This window comes from Oryctolagus cuniculus, chromosome 11 (assembly GCF_964237555.1).
Source record: "Oryctolagus cuniculus chromosome 11, mOryCun1.1, whole genome shotgun sequence".
In the NCBI taxonomy this organism is placed as follows: Eukaryota; Metazoa; Chordata; class Mammalia; order Lagomorpha; family Leporidae; genus Oryctolagus; species Oryctolagus cuniculus.
Genome location: NC_091442.1, coordinates 75,342,431 through 75,358,227, shown reverse-complemented (window position 1 = coordinate 75,358,227; position 15,797 = coordinate 75,342,431). Strand labels below are relative to the sequence as shown.

The following is a 15,797-nucleotide window of genomic DNA, read 5'->3' as shown; positions in this document are numbered from 1 at the left end:
AGCCACAGCGCCAGCCCCATGGTGCGTGTTTCTTAACATGTAGTCTAGATGGATCACTTCGAACAGTCACCTGCAATATACTAAAAATAAAGAAGACCACATGGCATGGAGCTGGGGGCTGGGTAGACTCTGCTTCTCAACCAGCTTGCTTGGGATCCTTAGAGAAGCTCTTTGCTATCACACTGATATAATTTAAGGATCACTAGTCAGGCTCTCCAGGTAAAGAGCTACTCATGCTTGACTCCCTTAGTATATATTTTTCAATGCTCATTCTCTGACTTACATGATTGTTCTGCAGCACAATTATCATTTGGATAGTGAAATAAATGATGTGTATATATAACATATATGTAATATATATGAGAGACTTTCAAAAAATTTTGTGAAAATGAAATGACAATGTTTGTCTTTGTGCAAAACTTTCTGAGGTCCATGCAGTCTTTTTGTGAACTTTTTGAAAACTCTTTATACATATATATATATATACACACATGCATTATACATGTGTGTATAATTTTACATAATATGTATTGTGTAAGGCTCAAATGAGTGGCTATGTGGAGTCAAGTTCTAATGTTCTCTGACCTATTCTTAGAAAGAAGAAAATCCAGTGGCATTGGAGAATATATTTGAGTACTACTTATGTTGTCATGATCATATATATTTTATAGTCTCATTATTGAAAGCTGTTCTTGAAATTCAGGGATTCTGACAGTATGTCGAATGCAGAAAGCCTATTAAAAAGCAATCTGAAATTCATTTCAGGTGAAATCATTTTACCAAAGTACAGATCATTTCATTTATTCTTAAGGCCTATAATCAGAAAGGAGACTGAATCAGATTTTTTTTTTCTTTTTACAATATAGCACAAATACATACTTCTTTAGCTTCAATATGTGTATTTTTTTGAAAGAAGTCCATGTCGAAGAGAGCAATTCTTTCTTCCTCTATTCATGGCCATCAGCAGTATATATACTCAGAATTTTTAAAATGGATTCTCAAGTAAAAACAAAAGCATAATAAAAGAGCAGAGGTATTATTTATCTTAGCCTTATCTGCACATATCAGAAAATTAAGACAGTGATGAATTACACATTACTGTACAAAATTTTATTAGCAGAGGAAAATTCAATTTTTTTTCTGCTTAAAATACAGAAGAGAAATTTTTTCACTTAGAAAAACCCATTTTGTTAGTGCTTGGTCAGAATGGAATAAAAATTCCATGTTGAATACATATTGATCCAATTTTTACTGAGTAATTTTAAAAGCATATGATAAAAAACATTTATCTGCCAAACTAACATAAGATTATTTATTTGGTAAATGCTTTAGTAACTTGTATTTACTAAAACAGCTACATTTTAATTCCCAAATCATGAAATAGTAAAAAGGAAAAAAAAAAGTGCTTGCATTTGGCATATTTTAAATGTCTGTTCATTTGGAGAATGACTAAGAAAATACTCTTTGTTACTGAGTAAAGTTATGTTCATTAGGAACGGCCCATTTACTGAGCTTAAATGAGTACCTGATAAATTCAGTGGTGTCCAGAAAGCAAGTATGAAACCTCAAAAGCAAAATTTCTGCTACTATTCAAGTAACCAGACAATGAGTGAATTCCAAGTCCTAATCTCTTTTAGTTTTATAGCCTTAATCTATTTTCAAAGATTAGAAAAATGCAAAGAGGTTAAAATATAGCAACAAAAATGGCAAATATGTTCATATATGGTACTAAAGAGGTAACTATTAAAAGGATAATATGAGATTACCATTATATAATATTTTAAATGGCAGAACACAACATTTGAGGAGAAATTCATTTAAAGAATGTTTTGAACTAGAGAAATGACGGTTAATTAACCTATTTTAAATGAAAATAACAAAAAAAAAAAACCTAATGAATTTCTCACCCAGTAGGTCATAAGCTTATGTGAAGGTGGGAACACAATTATGGACAAAAGCATGAAATACTGTGAACCCAGCACAGGTTAAGAGGACAGCTACCGAAAGATTAACTTAGAAAATAAATGCACTGCACATTCTAGGCAGATGTTCTTAACTCCACTGCCATATTTTCTACAAAACGTTTCACTCTTTCATTTACTTACATGACATAAGAAAAATGTGTGCCATTAGAAGCAGGTTGACCTGTGTGGAGGCAAGTCAAAGCAGTTATCTTAGACTATAGCTACGCACAGCAGGCTCATTGAAAATGTAACTTCTAGTAAATCAAGCAGTTGCAGTCCATCTATAGTTCTAAGGAGAAAGAGAGAAATACTTCTCCAACCTCATTGCTAGGCGAAAGGAAAGTCCGGTAGACTTACACATTTCCTCCACATGCAGAGACACCGGTTTAACCTCATCTTTGTGGTCTCCTGTAAAGAGCTTTGCAATCCACCCTCTCTTTTCACTGATTTTTCATGGCTCATTGGCTGGAATATTTGCTAATTAGCTATAATAGCTTAAAATCCACTACACAACACACTAATGTAAAACATTTTGATGAAAAGTTTTTTATAGAATGTGCAAAGTAACCTTGTTAAGAAATGAGAGGTGGTAAACCAGAATGACTTAGATTTGCAGAGTTTTGAATGCCAGCTTATACAACCACTTAATTATGAAAACTGATAGGAACTCTTAGCCTCATTTATTCATTGGTAAATTAAAACTATTGACATTTCACCATATTGTTAAGTGAGATAATATTCAACAAGTGTCTGGCATTTAGTAGACAACCAAATATTTTCACTTTCCTATATCCTAACTCATTTAAAATTTAATACGACCCAAACATTTAACTCAGAATAAAATGAAGAATGATTGTCATTTTTCTCAATGTGTTAGTACATGAACTAGGAAATATCCACAAGATAGATAACTTCAAATTACTATCCTTATAGTATTAAATATTTAAAAAAGCCATATAGTGAACTCTTCAAAATTTGTGAAAAATCATACCGTTTGCTAGTAGTAGGGCCAGTTTGTGAACTACTTATCTTAAAAATAAAATTCATTCCATAATATATGCATTATACTTAACATTAAAATCTACCTTTTCAACAATTACTTTAAAAAACATTGAGACAGTTAAAAACTTCCCCTATATAAACTTTAAAATAAAATTTCAAACAATCTAACTGAAAAAAGCTATGAAAGTACATGTGTATTAAACTTTTCCTGTTCTATACCACATTACACAAAATATTAAAAATAAACTTTTTAATTCAAATAGATTGAACAGAAGGCTATTTTTATATAATTAAAGCTTGAAATTCTAGAATAATTTTCAAGAACATTTTTGCACTCAACTTGACATCCACTAATTTGATGAAATAAATTATTGCCCAGGATAAATATTGTTGAATCTGCCTTAAAGAATATATGACAACTTTAACACATTATAAATATACATAAAACAAGCTAAACCATTTTAGAAAACTTGAGTTACTTTTTCATAAGTGGATTAAGCATCTTACAAATTGCTGATATTATTAAATTGCTTAAATAATTTTAAGGATAAATACTATCCCAATTTACATGTTATTTAATACAAACAATATTTATTTATCATTTCAAAATGTTTCAGATGTCTGTGAAACACAGGTGCTATGAAATCAGTTTTAAAATTAGATTGCTGTACAAAAATCATCAGATAATAATACCTACACTTAAAAAGGATTTACTTCATCTTCTGTGATTATTTTCATGGTGCCCTTCTTCTGATTGGATCATTATTTCTTTTCTTTTCACTTTTTTCTTCATTTACTGGGACGTGAGTTCCTTTAGGTCTCATTCATCTCTTCTTTCCTTTGTCTCACTAAGTCCCTTGTTCAATAAAAGTGTTCAAAGAATATTGCTTTAATTAAATTGAATCATGTCAATATATAATGAGTAGTGTCAATGATAATTCACCCCTGATCTCTGATAAAGGGAAACAGTAGGTGTGGAAATCCTAATTTCTCATTCTATGTGCTTCTGTTACTTTAATACATATATATGCTCACCACTTGCAAGTACTCAGGAGAGAATAACTGTGGTATTTTAGCCTCTCCAACATCATAGAAGAGAATTCCTTGAAATTTTAATTGACAGATTTTTAAATAAATGTATTATAATATACTTCTTTATTAATACCTTTTTTGCATCTAATCCAGGATTATAGTTCCTCAAAAAGTATTTATTCACCACTTTGTACACACTTATAAGTATTTTACTAAATATTATTTAAACTGATTTAAATGGGCACCATTTTATCTGTGTTTTGATCATGTTATAGATAAATTTGTTAGAAAAATTTATGTGGCAAGCAAAGCAAATTATTGATTTTAAGGTTATATTTAAACAATATTCTATAAATTCACAAAATGGAAATTATAATCAATGAACTAAATTATTTGTTCCATTTTTTGAGTAGTTATACTGAAAAAATTGATGTCGATAAACTTTGTCATTCAGTTGTTGGGCAACATGAAAATTAGATACACAGATTTTAAAAGTAATGTAATTATAGCATAGTAGAAAATAATTTAATTATGCATTTGGATACTGGTCCAGAATTGAAAAACCTCCAACTAATGCAATGGAAAGAAGTTATTTTAAACACGTGTTTATATTTCAGTTGTAGGAACTTTGTGTTGAGAGATTTAAATGACTTTATCTGTTCCCCAAATAACTATATGATTTTAAATAGTTGATATTGCTACTCTGAGTCTCAGTTTCCTCTTCAGAACATCAGGACTAATAAAATTTATCATGTTTTTTTTGAAGAGTCAAATAAAGTGGAATGTGAAAAGTTCTTTGAAAATAAAATGCATTTTATAAATACATGGCATAATCAAAAAGCTTTGTAAGACATTAAAGTTCTAATACTTGTAAAATATTCTGCTATAAAAACTCAGTATTATGCTACAAGTATTCCAGAAATAATATAAACCAAAGTGAATTTAAGGCCCAGATAAAATACCTGTTATTGAAACTCAGGAATGGACCTATCATTATAGATACCAGCTTTAAAATCTGAGATTGTATATTTTTACAACTTCAAAACCTTAAACGAATATTTTAAGAAATAAAATATGTAAAAATGGGGAATCTTATTTACAAGTCATTTGAGATTATTTAATATATAGTGTGATAAATAATTTCGTCCTTTCTAACTGAAACCAAATTTTGCTGTTGTACATATATTGCCCTGGTACATTTTCAATATTAGATGTCAGACATGTTAAACAATTTGTTATTTCATGCATATATGTGATTTGTTAAGCAAAGAAGAAAGAAAAGATAAAAACTCTCAATAGAAAATAGAATTTTATAACTATATTTTACAGAATTTTCCAAGAGATATCATTATTTTATTTTGAAAATATTAGTTATTTAAACTAAAAATGTTAAAGCCCAATATAATTTCATCATTGAAAAGGATAAATTATTGAAAATATGTAGAACAAAAATGCCACCTCAATGTCATTGATACCACTATATTGTTGAACAATATTCGATGAGGTATTGAACATTCCACATAAGTATACACATAGGATTTGATATTATAGCTATACAATTGCTCAAGGCCACTAAAATACTGAAAAATATTATGATTATTAACAGTAAGGAGGGAAAAAGAACTACAAAAGCCCTTTTAACTAATATCTGCAAAAGGATGATTTGTCAGAAAAACGCCTCAACTACTAAAAATTTTCAGTAGTTCACGACAAAGAAGACAGATATTTCTATTTTTTAGTCTCCTCTATTACATGAATTCAGTGGTGATATAATGCATGTTTCAGACCTACATGGCAGTGTGATGCTTATTATTGTGATGTATCATAACTTATCCCTTAAAGATTTCATAAATGTGATGCACAGGAATTGCATTTCATCACTTTGGATTACCAACATTTAGATTTTACACTAAGCATTACATGCCTTGATATTTCCACTTAGGATATTTAAAATTCATTTTAATGCAAGGTTGTGCTACAAAAGTTACAAATGAGTAATAGATAATAATTGCTTAATTGATAAAATTCAATTTCAGGTGGTAGTTATTCCGTGGGTTAGGAAATTGCTCTTCTTTTCAATAAACTTAAATTCCATTATTGTTCCATTTTCTAAAGTGTCTAGTTTGTTGTTGTTGTGTTTTAGTATTCATTGACTATTAGAACACATGTATTTGAAATGATTAGTTCTGCTTTTAGGGATCATAAAACCTCAAGAACATAGAAAGTTGTCCACAAACATTTGGGTTATGTACAATAATTGTATTCATATTTTATAATGCTAAACATAAAATATTAATTTTGAAACATCTATGTAATGCATGGAGAACTGGCCTACTGGGTGAGAATACCATGGAAAAAATACTTGTGTTACATAACACACAGCCATGAACATTCCTTTCAAAATTCCCAGGTAGAACAGAGTTGTCAATGCTAGAACAAAGACTTTGGACAGAAGAAAAGTAACTTTTCATCCTAAGGGATGACACAACTAGCATAAAAGGTCACAAATGCTAACAGACCTACTTGAGGTATGGTTGCTTAATGGACACAGACAAATAACAATACACAGAGAAATTTTAAATCTCTGGATCACTGAACACAAAATGGGAAAACAAACAAGATAGAAAAACAAGATAGAAAATAAAAAACTTTGTCAGCACTGATAAATAGAAGTTTGCACAATAGTTTTATGCCATCATAAGTTTGACCAAAATGATGACAGAATCTATGAGAGGCAGCCACTTCAGACAATTAGAAGTGTGGTTAGTTTATACATATATTTTGTCTCAACTCATCTTCATATAGCAGAATAGACCATTGATCAGAAAGTAGATGAAAAATCTTGACAGTTGAGAAATTTAGTTAATAAATAGAAAGAATAATGTTGAGATAAATTCTTTTACACCTTTTCCAAGTGTCTTTAAGTTTATAAAAAGAGATAAATTTTCTTTGATCTGAAGATATTCTTTGCACATGTGCAGTGTACAACATACTATATACATATGGGGCTTCCCTATGTACATACACATATGTTTACACTATCTATATGCCTATATAGCTTTAACTCAAAGAAATTGAGTTAGCAACACAGTAATCATTGCCTTACAATCCAAGTGCTGAAATAAGTGACACCGATCACTTAAAGGGTTTCTTTACCTCTGTCATTGTCCAGGACTAAGAATGTATCTCCCTTTTGTTAGATTTTCTTTCATTGCAACACTGATTGTCATAGATAATTTTTGTGCTTTGCATAATGCCCATCCTAGATGTAACACAGATTTACATACAACATTGGACATTTTAAATAAGCATGCTTGAACACAGGTAAGACCACACATCCATGCACAGCATATTATGAATATTTTTTTCCAAACTGACTGCAATATAGACATGCACCACTATCGTATTTGGTCCTGTACAGAAAGAAATGTACAGCTGAAGCAACCATGGCTAGTTTCACTTGTAAGAGTTTCTTTAGAACAGAACACCCAGTAGAGAAACAAAACAGAATGAATGAAATAAAGAAAAAATATCCCAAAACAAAAAATAAAATAAAAATAAAATCCTCCCATCCATTAACACTAAAAATCTGGCCATTTCCACAGAGCACATTTTTCTAGTTCAACATAAATCAGGTTGTCTCAAAAAATTCCAAGTTGAGTTGTTGTTTATAAGAGACACATACTAGTGTCTTAGAGCTTTTCCTAACCATTGGAAAAGCTCATCTTGATAAAGAGTTTTCCAGCGCACATTGGCTTCCACGGTTTCCACAGCTCGTGAGAAAGAAACAGCAGCTACCCCATCATAACTCTTCATGAAGTTCTTTAGCTGGAAATACAAATTTTAAAATGGTAAATGTGCATGTTAAAAATGTCTAATATGTATAAACAAGAATCTATTTGAAATAAAGGGCTACAATCAGTGCAGATGTTTTATATATAATATTATGCAACAAATTTGGTTATGAAATGAAATGAATTGTAACAGGTTTGATGTAATTGGTTTGGGTCTTGAAAGGGAAGGTTGGACATCACAATGTGAATAGCTCCAAATTCAACTTCTTGGTCATGAGTATGTATTAAAACAAACATTTTTGTCTTTTTAAAATAGGTTGATGATATTGTAGCAAAAACTAGTGATAACTATAAGGTATAAGCAATGCATAAAACAGCATTCAATACTGAATAGGAGAGTGAATATTTATTTTTCATTTGTAGATAGAAAGTTACTCTATCTCTTCTAAATGCACAGGATAGGAAGTGACATTATCCTTGATGTCAAGGGATTGCCACAAGTTATTGGGTAGGAGAGAAAGAAATGGTGCTGTGAAAACTGGATGACTAATGACACTGCATTCACCTAGGTGACTTGCTTGAGAAAAAATGAAACAGAAATATAGTCTCATTGAGATACAGAATTTTGAACATTTAAGTTATGGTTGTAAGATGCTTTGTCATATTTTTATTGATAAAAGATTTTATTTAGAGTTCACATACTCTGGGAATACTCAAGGATTTTATTTCAAGGTTAAATACTAACAGTTTCTCTTTCTGTTTGATATGTCTTAAGAAACTGGCAACCAACCAGCAATTGAGATGCTAATAGACAAATGTGAAAAATCAGCTTGCAACAGAGACAGTTTGCGTGGTATAATTAGTGTGGGGTGTGAGTCACCACATGGTGGGCACCACATGGAGGACATGCCAGAAAGGAAACACTGTACATCAAGACTGACTCAGGAGCAGGGAGAAATGAGGTGCAGAGGGTGTTTAAACTACAAGTAAATATACTTTCTGGAATTAATTTAGAAATTAGTTCATTGATAGCTTATCGCAGAGTTATTTGATTACCTGATATTGATGGGATTTTTGTCAAAGTTTAACCCTACTTTTCTATAAAGCTCTGTGCTCTGTAGCGTTGGTATCCTATCTCAGAGCTGTGTCCTACACAGGACCACTGTGCTTTTATAACAAACCTAAAAAATCCGATGCATATCAAAGATTATTGGTGATGTTGTTAAAGCTGTTTTAACATTTGAAAAAATTTACATATATGAAGGAAAAAGGAACAGGGAAAGGCTTAGAATTTATGGGATATCTAATATTTCAGGCACTGTGCCACAGACACTTACATATATAGCATTTATATACACGTAAATGAGAAGTCTAATGGGAGTAGTTGAATCATTTGAATTCACAGTTTGAACTTTACCTGATTAACATGTAATACATTGTATTATATTCTGTCTTTACCCATAGAGCAACCAATATTACATTTTGATCCGTTTTGAATTTTGTGGTTTAATTTATTTAAAAATACGGCATTATAGTTGTAGTAGTAACATATTACATATAAATCAGGAAAAATATACACTATTGTTCTTAAAATATGTTCTACATCTTTATGTTTTTCTCCCTAGGCAGCCACTGAATACATGAGAGAGCAGTAAGTGGCACGGCAAATTTAACTCTGGCAAATGCTCTCCACCATTGATGAGCCAACAAAATAGCCTGAACACATGAATACAACTCTAATGTCCTCTTTAAAGGAAAACTATGGATTTGAATATGAATGTGTTAGTGACACAAGGATGGTAGATCATATCATCCTGTAAGAGCACACTCAATAGGAAATTTAACTAATAGGTCTTGAGAGATTCATTTCTTAAATCACGATTTAAATGCACTAAGTATGTCCCTCATGAGTACAGGGAGCCCGAGGTGACTCCCTGAATGCAACTAGAGTCATTTATTCATCAGAACACATTTGGTCCACTTTCGCAGTTCCGTATATTGAGCTTATAGCCTGTATTCCTCCACAACAGAGCAAACAGGAGAGGAAAGCAGCCACCCCGCCCTAGGGCATGGCCACAGTGCCTTGTGGTTATTTTGGTTATTTTGTTAGCTCTTTGGTAGGCTTTCTGCTGCTTGGTAGATCTTTTTAAATTGTGTTTCCTAAAATGTATGCCATTTGCAAGTTTTTATTTTAAAATGGTGCAAATTTGAGACTTATATAAAATAATTTTTAGTAAGATGTCAATATTATTTGTGCTTTCAAATCTTAGCACAAACCTGTCAGGCATTTTTGTTAGTTTCTCTATTAAAAAAGTGGAATTAAAAAAAAACACATTATTTCAGGGTGTTCTAGACCCCAATATCACTACTTCTTATTAGAGTAAAATGGTAAAATATAATATACTCAGTAAATACATTAATGAATAGAATTAGCTATTGCCCTTTATAAGGTTTATATATCCAACATTAAACAGTGTAAATAGGGGTGCCAGTGATGCATAGGATCTATGCTCCTCCTCAATTGTGTTGTGTAGTGGGTTCAAGAAACAGGGAAAATAGGTGCATAACATTTGTGTGGAAAAAATGGCAAGTGGCTCCAGGATTGAAAATTAAAGAAATAATGGATTCACTCACAGATAAATATTGTTCAAATGGCTGATCTCGTGCAATTAAAAAAAGTCCAGTTTCAGGAACTCTAGAATGTAATTTGGGGGATGGGCCCATGGAACAGGGTGAGTTTCTCTAGTGAATGCCTTTAAAGCCAATGAGGATCATTAAAATCTCAAATAAGTTCTCAGAATTCATAAAGATGCTGATTCCTTTGATCCACAAACTCAGAAATAAGAGTATGCCCTATCCAAAGGGAGCAATTGGTTTTCTACTTATGAAGCCCAGGGACTGTGGGAGAATGTGACTAGACTGTCTTCAGCCCTTTCTCATTAATGAAGGGAGTGGGTGTTATTTTCAATACAATAACCCCCTCACCTTACCCAAAAATAGTGTTCCCCAGTCCTACAGACAACAATTAGATGACAAAAGTATGAAAAAGCCTCAGGCAGCAGCTGATAAACTAGAAAGAGCGAGGAATCTGTAGTGAAGGGATTCATCACTCATTCCACTGAGAGGCTGCATTGTGAAGTTAGCTGCTTTGTAGATAATGGAATAAAAGCCACAATTTAGTTGCAGTTTTGAAATTACACCGTTCATGATAGGAACCCATTGTAACATCTAAAATGGTAATTTGATGACATATAAAAACTTAAATATGTAAGTGACATATGTAAAATGATCAGTATGTCCTTTTAAATGAATTTTTTCAAGGGCCTGTGTATTTCCAAACCAAGGACAACATAAAAAGACAGCTGGAGGAAAGGGAGAGAGAGGAAGAAAGGACAAGGGGTAGGAGGAGGTGGGAAGGAGAGGGGATAAAAGATAAAAGGGGAGAAGAAAGGAACACAAAAGAGAAAAAGGGACAGGAAAAGGGAGAGAAAGCTTTAACTGTGTGTTCACTTAAATGACTACACTCTCATATTGTTGAATATAAAATCATGCCACTAAACATACTGCATTTAAATATAGAGAACATTGGAAGCAATCATTAATTTAACTGTTCTTTCTGCTTCCTATGGGTATGAAAACATTCTTTGCATTTAGTTTCTTGTATTAAAAACATGAATATAGTAAAAAATATTCTTGGGCTTTCAAAACTAAATCCTTCAGGGTTGGGAACACACATGGCAGGGATAAAAACAGAATTCAAATCATTACAATCAGAGACTTAGCTTACACGGTATGAAAGAATCCAAGTTAGTCATGGGAAATGATCCCAGGAAGCTGGGAAGTATTAGAAGATATTAAGCAAGGTACAAGCGTGGGTGCTTCTAGGAGAATGCTGGTCACTGCGATTAGTTCTGGGTTGCAGCATCAAGCACTCTGTCAGTGAAAACTGAAAGTGCCATGATTCTCAGTGCTAAATATTAGCTACAATTTATGATGGACAGAACAGCAGATGAAAGGGTGATAAATGGGTGATGCCAACTCTTCGTAACCAATCAAAAGAATCTATATTTTGTTCCTTTTTCCTATCTACATACCCCTCTCCATTTCAAATCTCTATTATAGATATAATGGTTAAAAACAACAACAACATCAAAAAATGATTTGATCTGGAACTTTATAAAGTTCCAGAGAAATAAACCACAGAAAAAAGGAAATTTTAAACATTTTACAACATGGATAGTAGACCATTAAAAATGTTTGTTTTCATTAATGAAACTTATTTTTTAATTGCAGTACACAGAGTTTTAAAATAAACTATTAACTTCAATGTGTATTGCCATATAAGCTCCTTTGCAGACAAATGAATTTATTCCATTTAACAGAGTGGATAACAGAAAGCCTTATTACCATGTCTAGTCACCCATTGTCTGACTAGGACAACTGCCCACAAAGCAGTGAAACTCATGGTCTATTCCTTAGTTCTTTATTCAAATACTGAATCATCAATGTAATTGTTTTGTTATTTAGTGGATCCAAAACTGGGTTGACAGAATCATCTAGATAGATGACTGTTTCATACATTTCTATCTAGAATTTTTCATCTCCAGGTTTGAACATCATTACATTCAAACATGTTTTGTAGTTATTCAATGCTTATTATATCAGATATACCTGGCAAATAGTGAATTACATATTTTGTACTTGTGTGTGTGTGTGTGTGTATACAAGGAATGGGTGTATGCTGGAAAGAAATGGTAGAAATAAAATATAATTTCATGTGTTTAAAAAATAAAAGAATAAGTACTCATCTTGAAATATTTACCTCTTTGAGCTCACCCTCAGTATTAAGAAATTCTGTAACTCCACTGATCAGTTTAGAATTCATAAATAATGCTTCTCCATACCTCAAAAGAGAAAAAAAAGTTCACATCAATATAGATAGTAATTTAAGAAATCTTACTATAAAGATTTTTTAGACTCTCTCTCACAGGTTGCATCTGATCAATGTGTCAAAGATTGCTGCATCTCTGAGCATACAAGGTCTTTTCTGTAGAATCAAGGAGGTGCACAGAGGTAAGGCTGTACAATATCAGCAGATCCCACCTGATTTGTCCCATGGTACTTCAGAGAAGTCTACACTGTGGTGAATTTTCTCAAAATGGGGGTACTCTAAAATTGGATTTAGGAATCACTTTTATATTTCCACACCAAGGCCTGAGGAGCAATGCTCATCTATAAAGCAGCCTTGTTTCACTGTACAGGAAAAGGATCACAACAAAGAGAAGATGGACTCAGGACCAAGCTGAGCACAATAGTCATGTCCCAGATTCCTGGGTCTGGTCAGTCATGGGTGATGTTGATGTTCTTTGATTTCATTCTTTTTTTTAAAAAAAAAAAAAGATTTATTTTATTTATTTTGAAGAGTCACAGAGAGCGGTAGAGGCAGAAAGAGAGAGAGAGAGGTCTTCCATCTGCTGGTTCATTCCCCAAATGGCTGCAACAGTTGGAGCTAAGCTGATCAGAAGCCAGGAGCTTCTTCTTTGTCTCCCACATGGGTGCAGGGGCCCGAGCACTTAGGAAATCTTCCACTGTTTTCCCAGGTGCATGAGCAGGTAGCTGGATCAGAAGTGCAGCAGCCGCAGCTGGGACTTGAACCAGAGCCCATATGGGATTCCTGCACTACAGGCTGGGGCTTTAACCCGCTGTGCCACAGAGCCAGCCCCTGATTTCACTCTTAAAAAGCAAACCAAACTTTGCAAAAATGTTCCCCAAAATACTAGCTCTTTTAAAATATAAATATTACAATATCTAACTGTGCATTTGAATTGTACATTCTTTGTATCACAGACACAATTTTACTAGACTCAGAATCCAAGGCAAGGAACCACTGGGTCAGTGAGTTGGAGAGTTCTTCTTTTACCAATTGTCTCTATTATCTAAGGATGCTTACCATAGGCTATCATACTCTTCAAACCAGCATAAGCAGACGAAAAAGTAAAGACTATGGGATTTTGGAAGCAAAAGAACAGCGCTGTTAGAAGAGGTTTTTTAATGCTGTCCTAACTTGTAGGGTCTTAATTTAGCTTCTGAAGAACTTAGTTTTCTCATCTGTAAAAGAGGGAACCAAACTGGGTGACCACCATGAACTGCTCTGAATTTAATATTGAATTGCTCCATGAAATAAAGTAAGCTAAGTGAGTGCGGACAAATAGGTATTTAATTGTAATAAAATCAATATGTGGCTAAAGAAACAGCCAATGTTCTAGGGAAAAAGTAAGCTTTCTCTAAGAGACTGACTACTGCTTTTATTTATGCTGACCACCATGTGAACATGAATAGGACACAATCTCTTTCCTGAAGTATTACGTTATCTAAGAACTGGACGTGTATACAGAGAATTTGTACTTAATGTGGCTATAGGACTGCTGATAAAATTATAAGTAGTGCTTAGAGAAGGTGGCTTTAGTTTTGGGGTTTGGGGACTGGCTTCTGGGAGATGAAGGAATCTCAATGGAGTAGTTATGAACAGGGAAGAAAGTAATTTTAGGCAGAGGACCAACATAAATAAGGGCAAGGAGGTATGAAACAGTATGGCAGATGCCAACAATTACAAGCAGCTCAGTATCAAGGGGGAAAAATTGTGAGGCTAGGGATAGAAGATCAAAAGACTCAAAGCTATGCTGAGGGCACGTTAAGAGGCTTAGATTTTAAGTACTGCACAGGACTATTGAGAGTTTTACAGCAGAGAAATATCACTTTTGCTTTTCAGAAAGATTTTTGGGACAAAGGGAGGGGCCGTTGTGAATGAATACTAATGAAGACAACTGCAGAGCCAGGAGATGGAGGCTATTATAAGAGTAAGGTCAAAAGAGAAGAACTCACACTTAGGAAGTGAGGGTAAGAAAACAGTGGAAAAATTAAACATCTAGGAATTGTTATATTTTTTTTTAAACTTTCATTTAATGCATATAAATTTCCAAAGTACGACTTATGGATTACAATGGCTTCCCCCCAATACCGTCCCTCCCACCCACAACCCTCCCCTTTCCCACTCCCTCTCCCCTTCCATTCACATCAAGATTCATTTTCGATTATCTTAATATACAGAAGATCAGCTTAGTATACATTAAGTATGGATTTCAACAGTTTGCTCCCACACAGAAACATAAAGTGAAAAATAATAGATGATTTTTTAAAATGATGATGAAATCAGAGCAGACCTATTGTCATGTTTAATCCCAGTGAGAGTCAAGTTGGGAATTGATAATTTCTTTTCTTTTCTTTTTTTTTTTTTTTTTTTACAGAGGATCAGTTTAGTATGCATTAAGTAAGGATTTCAACAGTTTGCACCCCCATAGAAACACAAAGTGAAATATATTGTTTGAGTACTCGTTATAGCATTAAATCTCAATGTACAGCACATTAAGGATAGAGATCCTACATGAGGAGTAAGTGCACAGTGACTCCTGTTGTTGACTTTACCAATTGACACTCCTGTCTATGGCATCAGTAATCTCCCTATGCTCCAGTCATGAGTTTCCAAGGCTATGGAAGCCCTCTGAGTTCTCCGACTCTTATCTTGTTTAGACAAGGTCATAGTCAAAGTGGAGGTTCTCTCCTCCCTTCAGAGAAAGGTACCTCCTTCTTTGAAGTCCTGTTCTTTCCACTGGGATCTCACTCGCAGAGATCTTTTGCCAGAGTGTCTTGGCTTTCCATGCCTGAAATACTCTCATGAGCTTTTCAGCCAGCTCCGAATGCCTTTAGGGCTGATTCTGAGGCCAGAGTGCTATTTAGGACATCTGCCATTCTATGAGTCTGCTGAGTATCTCACTTCCCATGTTGGATCACTCTCCCCTTTATTTACTCCATCAGTTAGCGTTAGCAGGTACTAGACTTGTCTATGTGCTCCCTTTGACTCCCAGTCCCTTCACCATGACCAACTGTGAACTGAAACTGATCACCTGGAACAGTGAGATGGCATTGGTACATGCCACCTCGATGGGAT

The 15,797-nt window shown here is 33.5% G+C and overlaps 1 protein-coding gene across 2 annotated transcripts in view; it reads right to left on the bottom strand.

The window, feature by feature from the left end:
- Positions 1-1,092: 1,092 nt before the first annotated feature.
- TRHDE (thyrotropin releasing hormone degrading enzyme) overlaps positions 1,093-15,797 on the bottom strand; it is a 427,658-nt gene continuing 412,953 nt past the window's right edge. For both annotated transcript variants that reach the window (XM_070051462.1, XM_051845675.2), the window contains 2 exons: positions 12,615-12,696; positions 1,093-7,826 (listed from right to left, as the gene is read on the bottom strand). In XM_070051462.1, the coding sequence (XP_069907563.1) occupies positions 7,683-7,826; positions 12,615-12,696 (226 nt within the window). In that variant the 3' untranslated portion in view covers positions 1,093-7,682. The remainder of the gene's footprint in view (positions 7,827-12,614; positions 12,697-15,797) is intronic.